At 39.4% G+C, this 23617-nt stretch overlaps 1 protein-coding gene across 4 annotated transcripts in view; it reads left to right on the forward strand.

Moving 5' to 3' along the window:
• Positions 1-23617, forward strand: part of TP63 (tumor protein p63) — a 230873-nt gene that overhangs the window by 197087 nt on the left and 10169 nt on the right. For 2 of the 4 annotated variants that reach the window (XM_032594732.1, XM_030330364.1), the window contains exons 5-11: positions 952-1138; positions 3653-3768; positions 4541-4650; positions 5316-5452; positions 7499-7581; positions 9863-9999; positions 16247-17678. In XM_032594732.1, coding sequence (XP_032450623.1) covers positions 952-1138; positions 3653-3768; positions 4541-4650; positions 5316-5452; positions 7499-7581; positions 9863-9999; positions 16247-16361 — 885 coding nt within the window. In that variant the 3' untranslated portion in view covers positions 16362-17678. Of the gene's footprint in view, positions 1-951; positions 1139-3652; positions 3769-4540; positions 4651-5315; positions 5453-7498; positions 7582-9862; positions 10000-16246; positions 17679-23617 lie in introns of those variants that run through there. The other 2 variants (XM_030330361.2, XM_030330362.2) reach the window with 2 other exon arrangements.

Raw genomic sequence — 23617 nt, forward strand, 5'->3', positions numbered from 1 at the left:
TGGGGAATTGACACAGAGGATCGGGACGCTAAGATTTAATAGAATGTAGGGATTGGAATGGAGACTTTCTCCATTGGTTCAGAGACGGGGAGAGGAAGAAGCACAGGATAGGGCTTTTTTTCTTCTATTTGGTTCTAAGTCTCATGCTTTCTTCCCTATTTTGCCAGTTCTACAACCAGCCAGCCAACCAACCAACTACTGAATTTCCTTTCCCTGCAGAAGGAATTATGGGCAGGAAACATTACAGTCACTTATGAGTGAAGAGTTCTGTATCTTGATAGCTTTTGCCACCATGATTTGTGGCATTACAACAGGCCTGTCCTTTTTCATGAGAGTATAGAACCAAATGGCCCCTGTCAGCTTTCTCATGGTCTCAGGCTATGACAGGAGAACATAAGTACAGTAGTTTGGGAGAACTTTTGCTTTGTAATTTTCTAGTTGGTTGACCTTGGGTAAGATCTCTTTACTTTCTGCCAGATATTCCATTCCATCTTAATTTTTCCATAAATCCTATTTCCTCTGAGTCTCTCTAGAGTCTTGTAAGGGCAGGGTAAATTACAATCTCTGAAATATTACTCAGTACATGAAAACACTGTTTTTTCCATTTAGTTTCTGGAACTCCATAAAGGTGTTTGTGGTATTAATTATTTAAACCCCTCTGAGACTCAATTTCTTTATCCTAAAGATAACAGGAAATAATGGCATAAATATGTTTTGATAAATGCAAACTTTTCTTTTGCCATGGGATTGTATTTAAAGTAGGAAAAATGATTAATTTGATTGATGAATATGACTTCTTCTAATAAGATTGCTCGCTGTCGTGTATGTAGTAGCCAACTGTGAACATACATCTGTACAAAGTGAACATGTTGTCCTTATTCTGATTTGGAAAGTAATGGTATCTCCTGTTGGTTCTTTCCTTCCTGCCACCATCGGCCCATCTCTAAGCAGTATTCCACTGAACTGAAGAAACTCTACTGCCAAATTGCAAAGACATGTCCCATCCAGATCAAGGTGATGACCCCACCACCACAGGGCGCTGTCATCCGTGCCATGCCTGTCTACAAGAAGGCTGAACATGTCACCGAGGTGGTGAAACGGTGCCCCAACCATGAACTGAGCCGTGAATTCAATGAGGGTAAGAATTAGGATTGGTGGCTGTTTAGCTAAGCTCTTTGAATATAGAGATCCTGTGGAGATTTTTCTTTGGAACCCATCGACTGGGTTCCAATCTGTGCAATCCGATGGCAGGTCAGTCTACTTTTATGTCTAATGGGCTATTTGAGAAAAATGATAAACTTGTGGCTTCCATAATGATTGGACAGTGTAATTTCATATTGGTGATTACTAGATGACCTGGACTTGCCTCTCCAGTCCCTACTGCTTCCCTCCTTTTTCTCTTTTATCCTTTTTTTGAATGAGAGGATGTTGAAGGGACAACCTGACTTCCGATTTGTCCAGCCCAGGCAATGGCAACCCTCAGCTTTAGTGCCTTTCCTAGAGTGATTATTAAGATTATATCAATTCTGAGCAGGAAGGGTAAGTGGAGGAAGCATCAAAGGTGAGAAACGTGAAAAAACAGAAGAGGAAAGTGGGAGAGATGAAAAAGGAATGAAGATGAATAATGGATAAAAGGAGGAAATAGAAGATCTAGGACATAAGCTGGGAGGGGGGACAGCAAAGTAAAGGACTATGGATCAGGGAACAGGTATCTTGGGGTCTCCTTTAAGCTTTGTGTCCATAGAAATGTCAGGCCCCAAGTTCTGAGCCTCATATCCAACAAGGGCTTTACAAAGGAGGTCACTATTTCCATGGGTTCTCTTACATTGAATATTCTAAGGTTCTATGAAAGGAGGCTAGGTAAGAAGCAGAGGAAAGTGGAAAGGAAGGACAAGAGAACACATAAATATTCACCAAAGAGTGATCTGGGTGCAGAGGCTTGCAAGTTAGGATACTTTAGATAGAAAATACATTAAAAATAGAAATATTGGTAGGTAGCTAGTATGGATGTAGGAATAGATAGTGAAGAAAAATTAATGGAGGAAGAAAAAGAGTGGGTAGAAATTTCAAAAGAGAAAGTTAAAACCCTCCCACCTTAACACAACTACTTTTTACAAATTAACTTCTAGTCCTTGTCTACATGGCCTCATTTTCAATACCTTTCTTTTAAAAAAAAGAGTATTTATTTTGAGAGAGAGAGAGAGCATGTGCATGTATGCCAGTGGGGGAGAGGCAGAGAGAGAGAGAGAGAGAGAGAGAGAGAGAGAATCCCAAGCAGGGTTAGATCTCACAAACCATAAGATCATGACCTGAGCCATAATCAAGAGTCAGAGGCTTAACCGACTGAGCCACCCAGGCTCCCCTCAATACCTCTCTATCTTGTTTTTCACTTAACAGTATGCCTTAAAGAGTATTCCTTATATGTAGACTCCATTATAGGTTTCTATAACTGTCCTTGATCCATCAAGATGATACAACTATATTTTGTTTTCTTTCGCTTTCTCATTGTTTGACATGATAGCTATTTTTAGTTTTTGCCAAATAGGTGATTCTTCAGAGAGCATTTTCACACTTAATGTTTGACTTTTATTGAGTATAAAATTGTATAGAATGGTAATATGTATCCAAATGTTAACAACACCCTTATGGCTCCCAATTCTCAGATCAGCTTCTTTCCTTTGGAGCTCTGTCAGGTATCCCAATTTTGTGAAATCTGGCCTATGCTCATTTTTATTTTATTTTTTTAAAAGTTTTATTTACTTCTTTTAAGAGGGATTGGGGGGTGTGGAGAGAACGAACATGAATGGGGGAGGAGCAGAGAGAGAGGGAGAGAGAGAATCCCAAGCAGGCTCCACACTGTCAGCAAAGAGCCTGATGCAGGGCATGATCTGACAAACTGTAAGATTATGACTTGAGCCAAAATCAAAACACGGCTGCTTAACTGACTGAGCCACCTAAGCACCCCTGGCCTATACTCTTTTAAAAGCATGCTTCCTTTTTCTTATTCTCCTACCTGGAGCTCTTTCAGCACCGCAAAGCCAATGAATTTATCTTTATGACCAAAGCAAGTATAAAACCAGGTGCCTGGCTGGCTCAATCAGTATAGTATGCAACTGCTGATCTCAGGATCATGAGTTCAAGTCCAACATTGAGGGTAGATCTTAAAAAAAAAAATCAGGTGTAAATATGGATACTTTGTAGCAGAGAAAAGAATAGGCAGTAAAATGCTTATCCTTATTGAATGTTTTTGCTAGTCAATTTGAGGGAAGCATCTTCTCTCAAGCTGAATTGTCTTTTTTAAATTAATCCTTTCCTTCCATTTCCCATGGAAGTTAACAGAATACCCTCTATGGATCAGGGCAGAGACATAGTCATGGAGTACTATGAAAGCTTGAATTATTTACCTTAAGCACCAGAAACAAAGGACTATTCCTTAAATATAGATGAGCATTCCAGCCATTTCTATTGCTACAAAGGTACACCTTCATTTATTAGATATCTGGCAATGAGATCTGTTCCTTTTTCCAAGGATGTGTATTTTCTGTATTAAACAAACTATTTCTTTAGCCATCAATATTTTGTCCATGCAGCTTCATTTTTTTTAAATTTTGAAGGCAAAGAACTAACTATTTTGTCTTTCTCTGTTCTGCAGGACAGATTGCTCCTCCCAGTCACTTGATTCGAGTAGAAGGGAACAGCCATGCCCAGTATGTAGAAGACCCTATCACAGGAAGACAGAGTGTGTTGGTACCTTATGAACCACCCCAGGTAAAAAGATAAGTACTGGGCTGACTTAGGAGAACATTAGTGTGTTTTGAGCATCTATTTCTGCCTTAGTCTTTGTCATCAAATACAAAAGTTTTTGTATTTCCCCTCTTCCGCTTTTTATAGACTGTCTATCTCCTTAAGAACTCTTTAATTTGCACTAAGTTAACTTGGTAACATTGCTCTGTGCCCCTGTTCCCAGACCGGTTCTGTGGGAAGAACACTGGAGCAGTGAAACCAGAGTCTTTTGGTTTGCTGGCTTGCTGTGTGGACCTTTAGCCTGTGACTTTCCCTCTCTAAACTTCAGTTGACTCACCCATAAATGACCACTTAGGACTAGGAGATTTTTAATCCTGAGGGCCTTTTCAGCTCCACCGTGTTATTTATGGAAGTCTACATTTAAATCTGTATTGCACTGTTTTATTCACATAGGGGAAATATCCCTGGGGTGTTGTTGTTGTTATGGGTAATTTTTCATCTCCCCCCCCCATTTGAATTGGGTGATAGGGATTAGCTTACAAATGAATAGGATCAAAAATTAATATCTTTAAAGCCCATTTCACCTAATGTAGTGTCCAATGTTGCAAACAGTAGCTTTAAGTTTCCCAAGAGGCAAGGCAAAGAGGAATCTACAATGGGTTTTAGAGTTTGTCTCCCTAGAGGAAAGCATATCACCTCATGAGAAGTGAGTTGGTTACATAGAAGAACTGTGAAGGAAGAAAGAACATCAGTTCAAACCAGTGTTAACCCAGATTCTTTTTCCTCCTGTGTTCAGGTTGGCACTGAATTCACGACAGTCCTGTACAATTTCATGTGTAACAGCAGTTGTGTTGGAGGGATGAACCGCCGTCCAATTTTAATCATTGTTACTCTGGAAACCAGAGAGTAAGTGGCATATGCGGAATTGTCATGCTGTAAAACACCGTGGGCAGAGGGCAAAGTGAAATTGTGTTTGCTCTCTCATTAACTTCCCATGTATAGCAAAGAGCTAACCTTGATTTTGTCCTTTGTGCTTTAAATCCTGGCTGCAAACACTGACATAAAAGATCTAAGAAGGTGGAGACAGAGCAGGGCGCGTTAAAGTAGAGGGGAGAAAAGAACCAGGAAGGCATGCAAGTCACTTTATACCTGAATTCTTGACATTTGACTACAGTAGTTTCTGATTAGACAGTGTTTGTTTTCATGTGGCTCCCAAGGCAGTTAATAACTTCTTTGAGTAAGTCTGGGCTGCCTAAGGGGGTTTTATCCAGAGACATCCACAAGCTCAACTCAACTGTCCTTCAAAATCTGTAGTTAAATCCAGCTGTTCAGTTAATGGCTTGGGGGTTCTTTGCGGAACAATTGGAATCATATTTACTAATGTTTGTGGCATGCAAGCATTTTTGTGTTCTGCCAAGCGCTTCTGGGTCCATTCTCGGAGCAGCGATGAGTGAACTGGTGGTCATGGTGGATGGGTGATGGCCAGCATCAGAAATGGAAATGAGAGAATTCCAGGGCTTTTAAGGGTCTTTTCAATTTCGCCCTTTCTCTCCCTCTTCTCTGATTCCTAGTGGGCAAGTCCTGGGCCGACGCTGCTTTGAGGCCAGGATCTGTGCTTGCCCAGGGAGAGACAGGAAGGCGGATGAAGACAGCATCAGGAAGCAGCAAGTCTCGGACAGCGCAAAGAACGGTGACGGTACGAAGCGCCGTAAGTAGCTGTAGTAGCCAAATGGGGTAGGGCTAAATTTTCTCCAGATGTGGGGACTAGGAGCGACATTTGGGAAGGTGCATAATAAGACCGCAAGGCTTTAGGGGCAAGTATGACTTGAAGCCCCACAGCCAGTGCAAACTGCTGTCCCATTAATGGAGGTGCTGAAATGGACGCCAGCTGTGCACCACAGCTTTACAAAAGCAAATCCTCATTGTGAGGATTTCTTAGTCCAGCGGTCCTAAAACTGTGACTCTCAGACCAGTAGCATCAGCATTATCTTGAAACTGGATAGAAATGCAAATTCTTAGTTCCCAGCCTTCTTGAATCAGAAACTCTGGGTGTCAGCTACTGATGTCAGTTGACTTCTCTGTGATTGAGCATCAGGGCTGAAAATAGCATCTACCTACCTAATGAACTCCTGGGAATAGTGGGATTTAAGAATATATTTCACAAAGCACAGTCTGGGGACTCTGAAGATCTGGGTTGCATCGAATTTTGACAGTTCTTGGGGCCTTGGGGCCTCAGTTACCTCATTTACAGTAAGGCTAACGATTTAGGTCTGCTGTTTTCAAACTTCTTTTGTTAAGCATTAAAAGCTTTTTTTTTTTTGCTTTAATGAAATATTTCAAAAAACCTAAAATGCATATAGATGAAAGCAGAGTGACTCTATTTGAAGGGGACGGGAGTAGGGGATCGTCTGTGGCTCCATGCTCTGCTCACAACCATCCCTTGCCCATGTGGTACAGCCCCAGAGGGGCCCAGAACTCCAGGGAACAAAGTATGAAAACCACTGATCCGCATGCCCGTCTGATTGCGAAGTTGATTCTAGGAGGTGCCTCATGTCAGCCTGTTATCACTACAACAAGTATTTTAAAATGCACCACCCTATGACTTATATCATGAAAAAAACATTTTAATCTTATTTGGATTAGTATTCCGAAGATATATAAATTGTATTGTGTTATAACAGCTACTCATCATCAACTTGTAACTGTTCAGGATGATTTTCCTTCCTGTTAGGGTCCTTCTTTCCCTGATTATTTCTCAAAAAAGTATGTATTATACTTTTATTATAATGGTATTATAATGCCATATATATGGCATTATTTGCCCTTTTGTTAGGCTCCTTCTCTCCCTGATTATTTCTCAAAAAAGTATATATGTATGTTTGACATATATCTTACATATATACTTTTTATAGTATTATTTGCCCTTCTTGTTAGACTCCTCTCCCTAATTATTCCTCAAAAAAGTATATATATATGTATATATATACACACACACACACACACAGATATATGTATATATATACATACACACACACATATACATGCCTTTACTTTGTATACATACACATATGAAGAAAGTTATATCCCCATCCTAATTTTGCTCTTGAGTCTGTCTGGTGGTATAGCTTCTATATGCTTCCCTGAGCACCTCAGTTACCTAAAAATTACTAACTTTTAGTAAGAATAGATTATCTTAGCTTCAGTAAAAGGATCAGCTCTATATCCTGGATATATGGTGTAGTTGCTAATTTTGGAAACCTTAGGGATTTATGAGCTGCATTCACTCACTTTCCCAAAGGGAAAACAGCCCCGGAAATGAGACTGCATGTCTGAAGTTCCGTGATGTATGCACTACCACGAGCGGGCTGAACACACGAGCTGAATGCATGGCCAAGACAACTTCCACAACACACATTTCCCTCCTTGGAAGACAAATGATCTGAAACATGAAACACCAAACCAATTTATCTTCCTTTCCTTAACAGCTGTTCGCAGACGCAGGCCAGCAAGACACAGGGATTCCTGCACATGACTTAAGCCAGCTCCCCTAAGTCTTCCTTCTGCTCACTCCCCTCCCCCACCTCATGATTGTTAGGTGTGCCCTTAATGCAAACGCGATTATCACCAAGTAAATGGAGGTTTAGGACTGGCAACTCAAATCTCACAGGTCTTGCGGAGGCTACTGTCTGTTTAATGAATGTGTTAGTGCTTCAGAAATGTTCCCAGGATGAAACTTGTATTTTCCCTCCACTAGCTTTTCGTCAGAACACACACGGCATCCAGATGACATCCATCAAAAAACGGAGATCCCCAGATGATGAGCTGTTATATTTACCAGTGAGTCTCCTTTGAGTATTCACGATTACTTCATTTTACCTTCTCTGAATGAGCTCTTCCTCTGTGTCATCTTATTATCTGTGACAATGAGAAAGGGGTGGTGGTGATGAGGGAGATAAAACAGGGAGAAACTATTGTTTGAAAAATCAGGAAATGATCCCTTTCTTCCCCAATGTTGAAATACGTCAGTAGTGCAGGCTCCTCTCCCGCTACCCATCCAGCCAAAGTCACTGTTCTAATATAATTTTTCTTACCCAAATATTATTAATTTGCAGTTCATTGTTTAAGAATCGTAAGATTCCCCTAGACAGCATGGTCATGCCATATCGTCACCAAGACTGAAATTTTGCCAGACAGAGTTCACAGATCTGACAGTACAACAATTCCAGACTCGACTGTAACTTCTTTTAGGAAGTGCCATAAAGAAGGCCAAGCAAGACAGAGTCCTCAGTTACGTGTGAATGTCCAGGAGACTCAGCCCAGTTGCTGTGTAACAGCACTGTTCATTCCTACAAGGAACATGAGTCTTCTTACGGTCGCTGAGGCTCCCTGTCTTAGACTATGGTTGAAGTTTGTTGGATTCTTATGACATAGGTTTTGGCCATCTAGAGTGGCAGTCAAGTCTTGGTAACGAGTATAACCCTTGACGCCATCTTGACTGACCTGAGAGCCAGGCAAGGAAGGCCAGGAGATCTGACTGGGAGCTGCCGCCCTGTATGGAAGCTAAAGCAAACCAACAGGTTTGGGTGTGCCATACCTGCTTCCCTACCTTCTTTGGGCCCTGACCTTCAGGGCAATAGACTGCTTGCTAGTAAAACAATCAGGCAGTGAGTTAGCCAAGATTCTCGGTGTCTTTTTCTCAGGCTACATATGGAAACTGACTTGTGAACTTTAAGTTAAACATTTTCCTGGTATCCCACGTATTCCAAAAGACCTAATATGTTTTCAGTTGCTGAGATAGGAACCACTTGAGAAGCTGTTTTTAACGAAATTTCAGTTTGTGCTAAGGAAGGAGGTCCCGTGTAATCAGTTACATCTTGAACGTGCAGTGAAGAATTAGCCACAGTGGATTGTGTGAATTAAAAAAAAAGGGGGGGGAAGCCTTTAATTTCACATGAATTTAGCTGGTGTCTGTTGGGGTGGCAAATATGCTAGGCCTTTAGCATTTGCAGATCAGGAGAATACAACTGTTACCTTCAAAGATCTTGCCTTCTAGCGAGGAGACAGTTAGGATATAATGAAATAATTGCCTCTGGAGCATCAGGCATGATGTAGTAGCAGCACCTAGAAAGGACAGAAGACTCACGAAAAGACTGAGGTCAGTGGGGAGCTTCGCAGAGGTGATCACAGAGCTGGGGCAAGTAAGAGTTAAGGGAGAGGAAACCTTTCCATTTCTGACTTCTGACAAACCCTGCCTCTCATCCTCAGGGAGGGGACTGGGGTGAGGCAAAATGCCTAGGGTGCAGAATTTAAATAAGCACTCACTCTTGGGGCCCTGCAAGTGCTCACGGGCCCTGCTTGCCTTGCTCCAGTCCTGGTCCTGCTCATACTTTTAAACCCTTTTCAGAGACTCTTTTAAAGAGAGAAGAAGCCTATTTTGCCTCAGCTGAATGCCCTTCCAGGGATATTTAATTACAGCTCATTCCCATTATTTTGGGTAGTTTTGTCTTCTAAAATCCCTGCAAATGCTATCTTAAATACTGAATCATTGCTCGTGGGGAAATATAGGATTAAGTTCCCGTGAGCCTCTGGGCACGACATTTTCAGCAGCCCATCAGTAAAGACACCTTATTTAATATATACTATTGATTCATTTTAACACTGAGCTCATGACCAACAGCACTATAACTTGTGCCTACATGAAGCTGATCTAACACATTTTCTCCTTAAGGCCCACTACAGCCTCTGGCACCTGAAGTATTAGATAGCACTTCAGCACTACACTTGGGGACCACTTTAGAGAACAGGTTCACCAACAAAAACCACAAAAATGTGCAAAACGTGGCAGTAAAGAGACCATGGAAAGGATACTTGTTTGCAGCAGGAACTGTGAAACAAGATGGCGGAGCACACCCTTGTTCTCCTGAGCAACCAAAATGTGCTGCTCTGCGCACGTCCACGAATGACCACAGGGCACCCCCAGTACCGATGTTCATATCACCAGTGAACATTAGCGAGCAGGCAGATTCGTCAATGCAGAATGCACAAAGACGATTGACTATACTGCTAATTGTTCTAGAGTTCTTCATGCTTCCTTCTCCTTCCTGTGTCCTTCATGTAGGTGAGGGGCCGTGAGACCTATGAAATGCTGTTGAAGATCAAAGAGTCCCTGGAACTCATGCAGTACCTTCCTCAGCACACAATCGAGACATACAGGCAACAACAGCAGCAACAGCACCAACATTTACTTCAGAAACAGTGAGTGTGTTGATGTGTCATTTTAGGAGGTGTGAGAAACAGTGGCTGTTTGTTTGGGGTAGAAGCAGGGCAATGGGTGGATGGCGTAGAAGAGGCCGTGAGGCAGCAGAACATGAGAGGTTCACATGAGCTGGTACGGGGCCCCTTCTTTAGTTTCGACCACCTTCTAAGTTTTTTTCCATACCTTTAGAAGTTCCGCCTGGCTTCTGAAATGAAGCTAAACCATTTCAAGTGAATTACAGAGACTCCTACAGAGAGAGTTTGTTCTCTCCACACCTCAACCATACACCTCTATCAATAGAAGAATTTTGGGTATACAGGCTATTCTAGTAACAATGTGTATATTTTAAAACACATCATCTTCCCTTATCCCAGTGGATTGTCCTGTACCTTTCTGGGGATACAAACAACCCACTTTTGGGAAAACCATCGTAGACTGGGGTTAGCGCCTAGGTTTTCCTCTAAGTGACTTATCTGAGCACTGTGTTGAGGATTCTGAGACCCAGTGTGTGCTCATTGGGAAACTGCCCGGATGCAACAGGGCGAAGCGGAGTCTTATTGCCAGGTTTCAGCATCTCTGTTCTAGGTTGTCTTCCAACAATACATTTTTACATACATTGGGCCAGAGTTTGCAACCATATTAGAATCAGCATGCAACCTATTTATATGTTGATTTTTACCTTGACTCTTGGATCTTTAATGCTATTGTTTTGTGACTAATCAGAATAGCATAGCTCTTATGGGAGAAAGGAGAGTTACCAAGTCAAGACTCTGTTGATCTGTGGTTAAGAATAATCACTTGTTACCTTCAGTAAGATATTGTGTCTATATTGAAAATATTGCCAGAGTCTCTGTAGATAATGTAAAATGTCTAAGTAATTCAAACATTTGACTCTACTCTCCAGACAAAAAGAAATGAAGCCAAAACCATCTTGCCTAAGGCAAATTTTATCTTTTACAGCAAATGAACAATAAATAATGGTTAATTTCTGATATATTATTAGCAACTATACAGAACTACGGAAAGTGAAAGAAAGAGGTCTCTCATTCTTTTTTTTTTTTTTTTTTTAAATCAACATAAATGCAGCTGAGGAGTTGGGCTGCATCTGGGATAGTCAGGAGGCAACCTCTGAGCACCCCTGCCTGTGGCATATGGGGTGAGCAGCAGAGGGGTGGAAAAGAACTGTGCTCTCCCTTAAAAGACTTCAGGCTTGTTGAGCATTGAAGACCTTTTTTGCCTGGAAGGGATCCCACCATTTACTTTGAGCATGAAGTTTTGCAAATCATAATTATAAAGTTTTATAGTAAGGCTGAGTGGGAAGTTTAATCAGGAGTTTTCTTGGGGACACAGAATATCCCAAAGGAGAATGAGAAATCAGGGTTGCAAACAGAATTCCCATTGCCAATCCTACATATTCTTTAGGATATCAGAAGAAAATGTATGTTAATATATTCAAGTTTAAAACCGATTTAGTTCTTGTCAAATCATACAGCAAGGATCAAAGAAACAGACCCGTAACATCACTTACAGACCGAGAGAGGATAAGTACCTTTTCCCAAATATGCATGCCCTGGTATTAAAAAAACACTCAGAAATTGCCTCCAGTGCACTCTGGAAATGTTTGGCTCAGCCAAAATGAACTCAGAAAGATTACATAGTAGCATATCATGCTGAACTAGTTACTCTGTGATAGTCCTTCCTGCCTTTTTTCCCCCCAGTTAACAGAAAAAGTACTGTCAGGCCACATTGATACTTATTAAACGATGTGGTTTATAAAAGCCTGACCATCTAGCAAAGAGGTTGGCAAAGTTTTTTTTTTTTTTTTTCCTGCAAAACACCAATAGTAAACATCTTCAGCTTTCTAGTCCATATGGTCTCTTGCAGCCAGCTGCCCAGTTCTGTCTGTGTAGCACAAAAGCAACCACAAACATTGTATAAATGAATGAGAGTGGCCACTAATTTTTATGGACACTAAAGCTTGAATTTCATATAATTTTCATATCATGATATAATCCTTCTTCTTCTTCTGAATTTTCACACCTCTTAAAAATGTAAAAACCATTCTTAGCCTATGGCCCAAACTACATCCACTGTAGTTTGCCAGTTCTTGTTCTAGATAAATGAGTGGGATCATCCTTCATGCCTCTCAAAGCTCAGATTTTTTGCTAGAAATATTTGGAAGCTAATACATGTATCCTAAAGTAGAGAGGTATGAAAACGTTTTAGGAAAGCCTCCAGTGATTTTTAAAGTGGTATGTTGGCATCTACCAAAACGACAGCCTTTAACAGAGATCTCTTTTGTCTGAGAAAGTTAGGGATGCCCATCTGGACACAAAATATGGTTAGTGTTGTGACCTTATCATCAGCTAAGTCTAGAGTAGCTGAGTTGATTCACCTAACAAACTTTTATTGAAGATCTGTTATGGGAAAGCATTAAGGACAGAGGGAAAAGTTCCTACCTTTCCATAGTTTACAATTTAGTGGTGAATTCCTAATCAGACTACCTAAGAAAGCTCTGGAAATTCATTCTGAGCATTGTATAAGTTAATAGGACAACTTTAAACAACTTCTCGAGATCATACCATAGAAGGAATAGTTTAGTGCCATAATTTTGGAGATTTGATAAACCAGGAAGCTCTACCTTAGTCAGCTGGGGGCATAGGCAATTTGTGTTCATTTACATGGTGTACATGAGAATACATAACCCTGTGCTCCCACGTGAGGAGTTACCCAGCGCTTGTCGTCTGACTGGGTGGCATTGCTCTGAAGGGAAATTATTTTATAATTTGGATTTCATAAAGCAATCTATTTCATCAAAGAGAAACTGCATATTAAACTTGTGTTATTTTTAAAAGCCCCGAAGACATTAGAAACATATCATCCCTTTTTTGCATGTGTAGCCACAGATAAATAGTGAGGAAATAGTAGCCTCCCCCTTCCCTGGGGTGTCCATTTAAAAGCGTCCTTGCATGTTTTTGAGTTACTATCTCACAGTGTGTAAGAGCTAACTTCAGTGTGGTGCCTTGTGCATGGAAGAATGTGACACTGCAAATGAAATCTTTGCAAAATATAGACATTTGGCTTAATTCTGTCTTTATTGTATCATATATACATGGGTCTCGAATGAGTAATATACATCTGCATAAATTCTCCGGTTGCTGCGTTCTTCCACTGGGTTTTTTTTTCAGCTCTCTTGTTTATGTGTAAATCTCCAAGAAAGAGTATGAATGACTAGACAAAGAAAAATGGAAATCTAATTCCCTGGCAATCATTTGAAAAGAAAAAAATCAGCTTGGAAAATGCCTATAATAGCCTGTGATTTCCTTTCCAAAAATATAGTACCAATTTTATGCTGGTAAGGGATCAATTTTGTGCTTTTCTTTTTAGTAGAGGGAAAATTAGTGGGAAGAAAATACACAGTTTCCACTAAGTGGCAATAAAATATTTTCAGCTGAGTTACTTCTGTTTCTCACTATGTGTTTTCTCTCTGCTTGCTTTTCATTTGTGCATGGTTTTCCTTTTTCAAAAATTCCTTCACAGTTACCTTCATGATCATAGGCTTTATGGAAAATAAATTTTACACGGAGTTTTTGTGAATCAAATTGGTATAGATATAAGTAGGCTTTATACACATTTGCAAAGAAGTGTGATTTTAGTTGATTTGCTCACATTGAAGTAAACATTCTGGGGTTATGTTTATAGAAACAAGCATCTCATGGGAGGACAAATTAGACCCATTCTTGACACTGGACTCTGCCTTCATATTTTCAAGGGACATTAACTCTTTTTTTTTTTAACAAAGAAACTACAGTTCTTTTTTTTTTTTTTTTAAGTTTATTTATTTAGAGGGAGGGAAGAGAGCGAGCAAGCGAGCATGAGCAGGAGAGGTGCAGAGACAGAGAGGAAGAGAGAGAATCTCAAGCAGGCTTCACACTGTTAGTGTGGAGCCCAACCCGGGGCTCGACCTCAGGAACCGTGAGATCATGACCTGAGCCGAGATCAAGAGTCAGACACTTAGCCAGCTGAGCCACCCAGGTGCCCCAAGGGACATTAACTCTTAAGACAACTTTGCAGAAGCTACTTGAGACCTTTTTTAGCAATCTTTTGATGTGCGCACTTTGGACCAATAGTATTGCTTTTTCGTTTTTCTCCTGTAGTTTATCCTCCGTCTTGGCTTCCACCATGATCTCAGGTCAACATCATTTTGTTAAAATTATACTTAGCCTTACTCTTGTTTTCTCCTGGAAAATTATTTTTGAGTTTCTACAGTATGGATTTATTTTAATTGTAATACAAACGTGGCATCCTGAGGAGTGTTTCCTTCTCCTTGGTGATCCCTTGATGATTGTAGATTATCAGTGATACAGGTCAGAGAACAGTGGAGCATAGTGGGATCTGGAAGGTCATGGTTCTAATCTCATCCTACCATAGTTGGGGAAACTGAGGCCCAATGACTGTGCCTGTGATTTTATAACCAGTTTATAATCAAGGTGAGATGAGAGTCAGATCTGGAAGACACAGCTCTTTGCAGTGTTTTGTCTGCTTCATTGGTTAAGAAAGTTATAATAATAAAACTAAAATAAATATCTATGCCCACTTCTATATCTCTGCATCAGTCAGTTGGTATGTATCCTTGTGGTTTCAGTACAAAGCCTTACCTCTTTAAGCTCATTTGGCTATGGCTTTCTCTAAGAGTATTGGTATTTTTTTCCTCAGATTACATAGCTGAGGGAGAAGCAAGCAATATTTTCAGCATTATCAACATAGGAGAGAGGAGAATACACAAATCTCTGCTTGTTGATAGGTATGATTTAGACCATATTTCTAAGTTTGATTTAGAAATCCTTCATATGTCCAGAGTATTTGTTTGCAATTGCCAATCTCATAGAGGCAAAAACAGGTGGATATTGACAATTTCATTTGGTTCAACCTTCTAGGTCAAGGAACAGCACAACTTTTACAGTTTATACAGGGTTACTTTTTGAACATCACAGCTCTGTTAGAAAGTTTTCAGGGCAGAGATTTATTAGCCATGAATTGGTAATGAGGAAAAACCTGTGACTAATTGAATTCAGATAGATTAAATCACTTTTCTAAGTTCTCACATCTCATTGCACCACTAATCTCAGTTCTAGATCTCAAAGTTTGGACCCTCGTGGTCCGTATATATACTCTTGTCATAACTAAAAGACGATTTCTGCATGTTGTCCCATCCAGTCCTTGCTCCAAGAGAAGCCCCAAAATGTAATCTCCAAACAAGAAGTCAGTTACAATTCTTTATCTGAGAGTAAATTGTGCCCCTACTAATTCATATTCTGGCATATTCTTTAAGATGATCTCAATTCTTGCTGGTGAGATGTTTTACTGAATTCCAGCCCTAACCAAATAAAAATGGCTTTGTTCCTTTGTAAGGAATAACCAAATGTGACTCAAAGCCATCTGGGAAATAATTCCCAAACAGTTCATAGGGTTACACAATCTTGAGCAAAGTAAAAGGATCTGTTCCTGGCATCCTTGTGGCATAATTGATTTCTTAATTATGTAAAAGTTGCTTTCATGAGTTTGATATGTGCATTTGGAGGCCAAGTTTGTGACTGAAAGGATTAAGATATTTATCCACCTCAATCTGGGCACATACAAAATGCTCATTAATAGTTCTTTACAAATACATGTGATGCAGTCCCCATACTGATAAGATCGTATTTCTTCATGCTTCGTAGTTAGGCTACACAGGAACAATAATGAGGTATCATAATTGGGCCAATGACATTTTATAAAAGATTATTGTTAATTCTTGTCTCTGCATTCCCTTTTCAAGTCATCGAGTCCAATGTGCCAAGCACTATACTAAGTACCCTGACCTACCCTGACACCTTAGTCCTCAACTGAATCACTTGAAGAACTTGCTGAAAATATATATGCCTGGACCCCAGCCTGGTCTCTGAGGGATCTTGTTTTGTTTGTTTGTTTGTTTGTTTGTTTCTTTTTTAAAGTTCTATGGGTGATTCTGATAATTCTAGTTAACTACCACTACTTTATCTCATTTCTTCACAAAAATCTTGAGAGGAAGGCATCTCTGAGAAATTTTAAAGGAGGATAATGAGGAAGGAGCAAAAATAGCTTTGTAGGTCATTCTATTCTGTCTTACTGTGATCATGAAGGTAGGAGGGTATTTCTGTATTCAGTTGATGTGAATATATGAAGTCCTAAGTCTTCACCTCTTCTTTTCTCTGGTCCTCTCTGCAGTCTCCTTTCAGCCTGCTTCAGGAATGAGCTTGTGGAGCCCCGGAGAGAAACCCCGAAACAGTCTGACGTCTTCTTTAGACATTCCAGCCCTCCAAACCGATCAGTGTACCCATAGACCACCCCCCCACACCCCATATCTGTATTTTGAGCGTGTGTTTCTTGTGTGTCCATGTATGTGTGTGTGTGTGCGCGCGCGTGCACGTGTGTGTGTGTCCAGCCCTCGTAAGCAGAACTTGAAGACACTTTGGCTCAGAGACCCAACTGCTCAAAGGCATACAGCCAGTAGTGAGAAAATCTTTTGAAGGGACTCAAAACTTTACAAGAAAGGACATTTTCCACAGATTCTGCATCCTTATATCTAGCACTGGGCAGTCAGGAACCCCTGTGTTTGTCTGTGAGCTTTGTGTTTTTCTTAGAAGGGAGGGGCTCAGGTTGGAAAGAGGGGCATTAAGATGTTTATTGGAACCCTTTTGTTACCTTCTGTTGTGTTTCTAAAACTCATAAAGAAGCTTTTGAGCAGGTCTCAAACTTAAGATGTCTTTTTAAGAAAAGGAGAAAAAAGTTGTTATTGTCTGTGCATAAGAAAATTCTAGATGACTGAGAGCTTCAGTCAGGCCCTTTTAATGCTGGTCATGCAATAATATTACAAATAGTAACACACTAAAGTGTCAAGTGTACTGCTGGGCAGAGAGATGATAATTACTATAAGTAGCCAATGTGGGGGGGGATGTTCTTTTCTTCTTTTAGAGAGTTTGCATTATTAGTGTCCTCCCCTCAATATGTAGATAGAAAGTTCAGTAACACTGTGTTAGATCCTACCACTGCCACCTTGTTGGCATCTGATATGATAATCTTCCTTGCTCATGGAAACCCCGGGGCCCTACCCCGCAAGCTATTGTTAAGACCCCAAGGCAGATAAACCTAATTTGTCATTTTAATACGAGGGTAAAACCACCTCAGTAATATTATTCCAGGCAGTTAAAGATCATATTTCAATGGCCGAAATGGGGTTCAAAGGCCTCTCACCAAATCTATGACTAATTTGCTCATTGGAGCCCCTATCTCTCAGTCCTACCATGAAACTAGCCATATTGCTGATACTGTTCCAACTCCTTTGTCCAGGACACTTACATTTTATTTAAGTGATGTCCAGGTAGACAATGTGAAAATCTGCACTCCTGGTCTGAAACTTAAAGATAGAAAGAATAGATGATTTTTCTTTTGGCTCAAAGAGTTTAGAGAATCTATTGCTTTCCATTTTAGAAATGTATTTTAAAATAATAGTTTAAAGACTTGAAAACTCTCCCCCCACTTCTCCCCACACCAAATCACCAGCCCTTTATTCTGTGTCATCACAGCAATGATTTCTTGTTATTGAGGCTGTTGCTTTATGGATGTGTGATTTTAATTTTCAATAAACTTTTGCATCTTGGTTCATCTTGCAGTTTTTCTTTCTGTCTCTCTTGCTTTTTTAATTCCTTAATCCTAGAATATTTTCCCATCAATGCTTGAAGTACCATGTGTGAGTTTAAGAACAAGAGTAATTAAACAGTCCCTTTGGTTTTGTTCCACTTCTGTCAGTATTTGGTGTTCTTATGCTCTGTATTAAGGTCATCAGTTCTAAAAATAAATTTCAATGCCTACCTCAACTTGAAATATATTTTAGCCCTGTGGGTGTTTAATTTCACCATAAGGAGTCAGGTACTATAGTATCATTTGTCTACCTCTCTGAACAGCTCTCGAGCTATATATGAAATTGCCAAACTTAAATCAAATCCAAATCCCAATCTATTAAATAATTCGGCTTCTGTGGCATGGGCATTAGCAAATCATCATCCAGAACTCTGTTAGTGGAACCTGTTGTCCAATTTTGTTTTAATTACACTATGTTCTAATCTTTGAGTAATTATTTTTAAAAGCTTCAAAAACACTTGTTCTGAATAAAAATAAGTAATCTAGTAGCTTGAAAAAATACTTAAGAAAAAATTATGTTCAAGACAAAAGTATATTAGTAAAATCTGATGCACTCATTATGCTGTTGAGGTCTTTTCAAATAACTTTCCAATCCCCTTTTAAGGGGTTCACAAATCCCTAAAAGGGTTAATGAGTATGTTTAGTTTTTTTTTGCATTTGCTTTTTCTTTCACAAGTTTTTTTTTTCTTTCACCCCATTTTTATGCAAGTTTTTAATGCATGTACAGTGACTTATATAAATGTATATACTTGAACTAATGGAAAATATTGTATAATTTCAGTTGATCTATCTAGAGAATCAATGCCGCCTTTTGTCTTTAGAAGCAAGATTACCCAACTGGAGGGTAAGGTTACTGGCAGGGCAGTCGTGGGCAAAATTTTGAGGAAGAACACTTCCTTTTCTGATGTCATGTGGCTTCCCTTTTTTTTGACCTTCCTGAGATGGGGGTATTTTGTTTTATCTTCATTATCTCTTTCCCCTCTCAAATTCTGTACTCCAGAAACAGTTTGCTGGACTAGATTTACCCTCAGGTATCACCAAATTCTACCAGAGAGTTGCTTTCTAACCAACAATGAAAGATTTAAGGCAAAAAAAAAAAAAAAAAAGGAATCCTTTGGCGGAATTCTATATATCTCCATCAAGATGGAGATGACTTTGAATTTGTCTTTTCAAGAATTTGGGCTCTTTGCCATGGATATAGGCATGAGGCTTGTAATCAGGAAACCTGTGTTTTTCATCCTAAATGATTTAAGGTCACTTACAGCTCTGAGATACTGAATTGTTTTCTTAGCAATGTACACAGAAGCCTGAGCTGTTAAAGTTAAGACCTAGGACTTGACTTTTCCAGAATTTCTCCTCAAAACTAGAATTACATGAAACATGTCTTTCTACATCTCTGTTATGTTGGATTCCTGCAAAAATCTAGAGAAATCTAGAGAAAACAGCCTGAGGCTTACTCCTGGTTGTTTTTCTGAGGATTGCTACATTATCGCTTTTTTGGGTGTGTGTGTGTGTGTGTGTGTGTGCGCGCATGCGTGTGCACGCACTGGGAGGGTGGAGGAGGGCAAGAAACCCATCACGTCACAGATCCTTATTGTCCTTGTACACTTTTTCCTTCTCTTCAGATTCCTCAATAATCCTTGGGACTTTCCACTCAATGACTGTGACATTATATGTGTAAGGGGGGTGGGGGGTAAGGTGGTTCTTCAAGGCCTTTAAATTGGTCACAGACTTATTCAGTCTTGCTCCCTTTTCCACAACACATAGAGCTTATCAGAATACTCTTTGTATTTCACTGTATTTCAGGCATTGAAAACTTAATGATAAACAGACTGCCCTGACCTTGCTCCCTGTGGCTTTAACCCTCTCTTCCACATTAAAGGAGAGGCAATCAGAATTTCTGACTTTTTTGCACTCTCTTACCCCATTTATCCACTCACCCTAATTCCTGGACTTGTTCAAGAAAGAATAGTTTTCACCTCCTCCTGTTAATTCTTAAACTGATACCTCTCACTCCCTTGACAAAACACGAGAGTATTAAACATTTGCTACTGAGGGTAAGAGTAAAAAGAACCAAAGTTGCTTGAGCATCTACAAATTACGGGACAATGTCCAGGGCTCTCATATAATCTAATTTAATGTTTTCTTTTTAAAGAATATAATAGATTTTACTTTTTTATTTTTTTAATTATTTTTACAAATCTGGTATTACTGGGGCACCTGGGTGGCTCAGTTGGTGAAGGGTCTGACACTTGATTGCGGCTCAGGTCATGAACTCAGCGTTCATGGACTTGAGCACTCTGTCAGGCTCTGCGCTGACAGTGTGGAGACTGCTTGGGATTCTTTCCCTCCCTCTCTCTCTCTTCTCCTCTCCTCTTGCATGCATGGGCTTGCTCTCTCTCCAAATAAATAAAAAAACTTAAAAAAAAACTATTATTATTATTATTATTTGATAAAGAGAGAGAGCATGTGAGTGAAGGAGAGGAGGAGAGGAAAAGAGAGAGAGAGAATCTTAAGCAGGCTCCACCCTCAGGGAAGAGCCCCACACGGGGCTCGATCATGCCCTGAGCCGAAATCACAAGCTAGACGCTCAACCAACTGAGACACTCAGGTCCCCCTCTATTATTTTTTTTTAATTGAAATATAGTTAACATATTATATTAGTTTCAGGTGTACAACACAGTGATTTGACATTTATATACACTACAGAATGCTCACCACGTTAAGTGTAGTCACCATCTGTCACTATACAAAGTTATTACAGTATTATTGACTGTGTTCCTTATGCTGTACTTTGCATCCATGTGACATTTATCTTATAACAGGAAGTTTGTACCTTTTAATCCCCTTCACCTACTTAGCTCATTCCTCCAATCCTTGGTCCCTCTGGCAAATACCAGTTTGTTCTCTGTACTTATGAGTATGTTTTTGTTTTGTTTGTTCATTTATTTTACTTTTAGATTCCACATATAGGTAAAATCATACAATATTTTTTTTTTCCTATCTGACTTATTTCACTCAACATAATACCCTCTAGGTCCATTCATGTTGTCACAAATGGCAAGATCTCATTCTTTTTTATGAATGAGTAATATGTGATCGTATATATGCCGAATCTTTATCCACTCGTGTATCGATAGACTGTTAGGTTGTTTCCATATTATTCCATGTTAGTCTTTATAGCAGCTCTTCTAGAGTAAGTATAATACCTGTTCTACAGATAAAGAAAATAAGACTCAAGAGCCTTGCATAACATCCAAAATCAATTAATTTGTGTCAAATCTAGAAGATGAACCTGGATGTTTTGTTTGACTCCAAATTTCATGTTCCTTCTTTGTTCATCTATGGTTTTTGAGCTAGTTTCCTAAAATAGTTTAGGCTGCTCATAATAAATGACCTAATAAAATGGTCAAAAATACAGAGCTCAAAAAGAAACAGAGGAGAGAAGTGTAGTAGGATTTGGAAGAAGGAATTTATTATACTAGAGCACGCAGGAAAAATGCAAAGCTTTAAAAAATATTTTTATTTTCCTAAAGGTGAATATTAATGGTTCAAGCAATGCTTCCATAAGCTCTTGCTTTGCATTTGACTGATTTGGGAAAATGGAGGAGAAAGAGAGAAGTATCTTTAGGCTGCAGAAGATCAACCTGCCCCTGGAGTCTGAACAGGGGGAGTTTTTCCCCCTGGAGTGGGAAAAAATGGAAAAAGCACCTGGCAAAGCATCTCTTGGCCACTTTTCCCTGTGCTTCTCTGTACTTTGATATGGATTTACAAGTGTTCCTAAGTATATCCAATGTGCTAACTCTTAACACTAGGCTTCAACACAGGGATAGATGATAGTTGGATTGATGATAGTTGGGGGGACTGACTGCTAGATCCCTTGCCCCCTACCATATCTCAGTCTCTCCCACTTCTTTTACGACTTAACCCATTTCCTGATTCTGTAACCTAATGCATAATACTGTCTTGTTTCTGGAAAGTTACCACAGAATAAAAGAAAGAAACTCCTGGACTAGGAACCAGGAGACCCTCAACTCATCATTTAGTAATGTGTGACTTGTGCCCGTTTATTCTTAAGACCTTATATTTACACATATGTAAAATAGGCATAATAATTTCTGCCCATCCCTGCCCTGCCAGACCATGTTCTCCTCCAGAGGGATGTGGAAATCATTCAGAAAATGGATAAAGGAGAGCTTAGTAACCTGAAGTGTCTTGCAATTGGGAGGGTTTATTACATAAACCCCTGTTTATACAACATGGACCTATAATTGTGAGTTCTTGAAAAGATCTAAACAGCAAAAGCAATGCCCTCCTACCTTAAAGTCAGTAATTATAGAACACAGTTGAATTGTTAATTGTACACCAATTGCCATACTTATTTATGCAAATATATATATATGTATATGCACACACATACAAATATATATATGTGTATACATGCACACACATATAAATATATATATACATGCACACACATACAAATATATATATATATATACATGCACACACATACAAATATATATATATATATATATACACACATGCACACACATACACAGAAAGTTTCTCTCTATATATAATACATATATATAATTTATATAATATAGAGTTTTATATATATGTATATATATATAAAACATAGAGTGTTTTATATACACATATATACAAAATAAAATGTTAGAGAAACTGTTTTTTCACTCTCTTATCTACTATAATAAATATGACTGCAGGAAGGAGACAAATAGGAAAAAATAACGCACTTTGTCTGAAAATTGTAAAAGGGGAGTTTTCCCACCATAGTTTCGAAACATGCTTAAGCCCAATCTTCGTTCTGTGGTCATAATTACTCACTGTAAATGGCATATAGCCCATAAAGTTCTTCCTCATCTTATCTTTTCCAGTTCCCACCACAGCCTTATAAGGTAGGTTGGATTGTTATCCCCATGTATCCACTACTGTATGAGCTTCTCACAGATGGGACTGTTTCTTACTATTTTTCTACCTCTAACATCCAATTTGAACAAGTGTGTATGTATTTAATGTATAGAGTTTTTTTTGTGATAAAACAAAAGCAAAGATATTTAGTGGCCCACACGGGGACCTATAGATTCTAGTATATGCTAGAGGAAGTCTTAAACTTTGTTTTTCTGATGCTATATCCTGCTCCGATGATCGTAGATATCACTAGTTCTGTAATCAGAGAGTGAGACGTGACAGTTGGTAGGGAATATCATATGTGATATGATGCATAGAATGACAAGCCAATCCGAGTAAATTTCCAAATTGAAGTTATGCTAAGTGGAATTTTTTTGTTGGTCTTTGTCTCCCAGGAGACTTGTCAAAAATCAACAGAAGAGTTGTTTGGGCTCCGGGCTTCTCCTGTGTAGAAAGGTGGCTGGCATCCCCATGGGTTTTCTCAAAGGCCCTCGAACACCTAAGCAGAGGAAGCACGTTTCCATGTTGTGGCCTCTGCATGACAGCAGGCTGTGCTGCCAAATTCCCGATTTGATAGTGCTCATAGTCATTTTCTGTATATCCCAACTGGCCTAGGAAGCTACACACAACAGGCCTCAGCTGCAATTTGAAACTGGCATCTTCATGTCTTTCTTAAGCCTTTGGGTCTTCACTGACTTCTTTTCCCTTATTGATTTTCAAACTTGTTTGAGTTGAAGGGCCAGAGAGGGGAAAGAGATGGAGACAAAAAAATAATAGAGGTAAAAAGAAGATGCAATTGTTTCCCCTCTCACAAGAGAGACTCTTTAGGAAGATATGCAACTTCATACTCTAAATTCAGGAGAAATATGACTTGATGATAACCTTGCAATCCCTCCCTAGTTTACAAAAAAAAAAAAAAGTTCTCAGACAGAAACAAATAATTTCTTGTCATAGGTCCTG

Source organism: Lynx canadensis, chromosome C2 (assembly GCF_007474595.2).
Source record: "Lynx canadensis isolate LIC74 chromosome C2, mLynCan4.pri.v2, whole genome shotgun sequence".
Lineage (NCBI taxonomy): Eukaryota > Metazoa > Chordata > Mammalia > Carnivora > Felidae > Lynx > Lynx canadensis.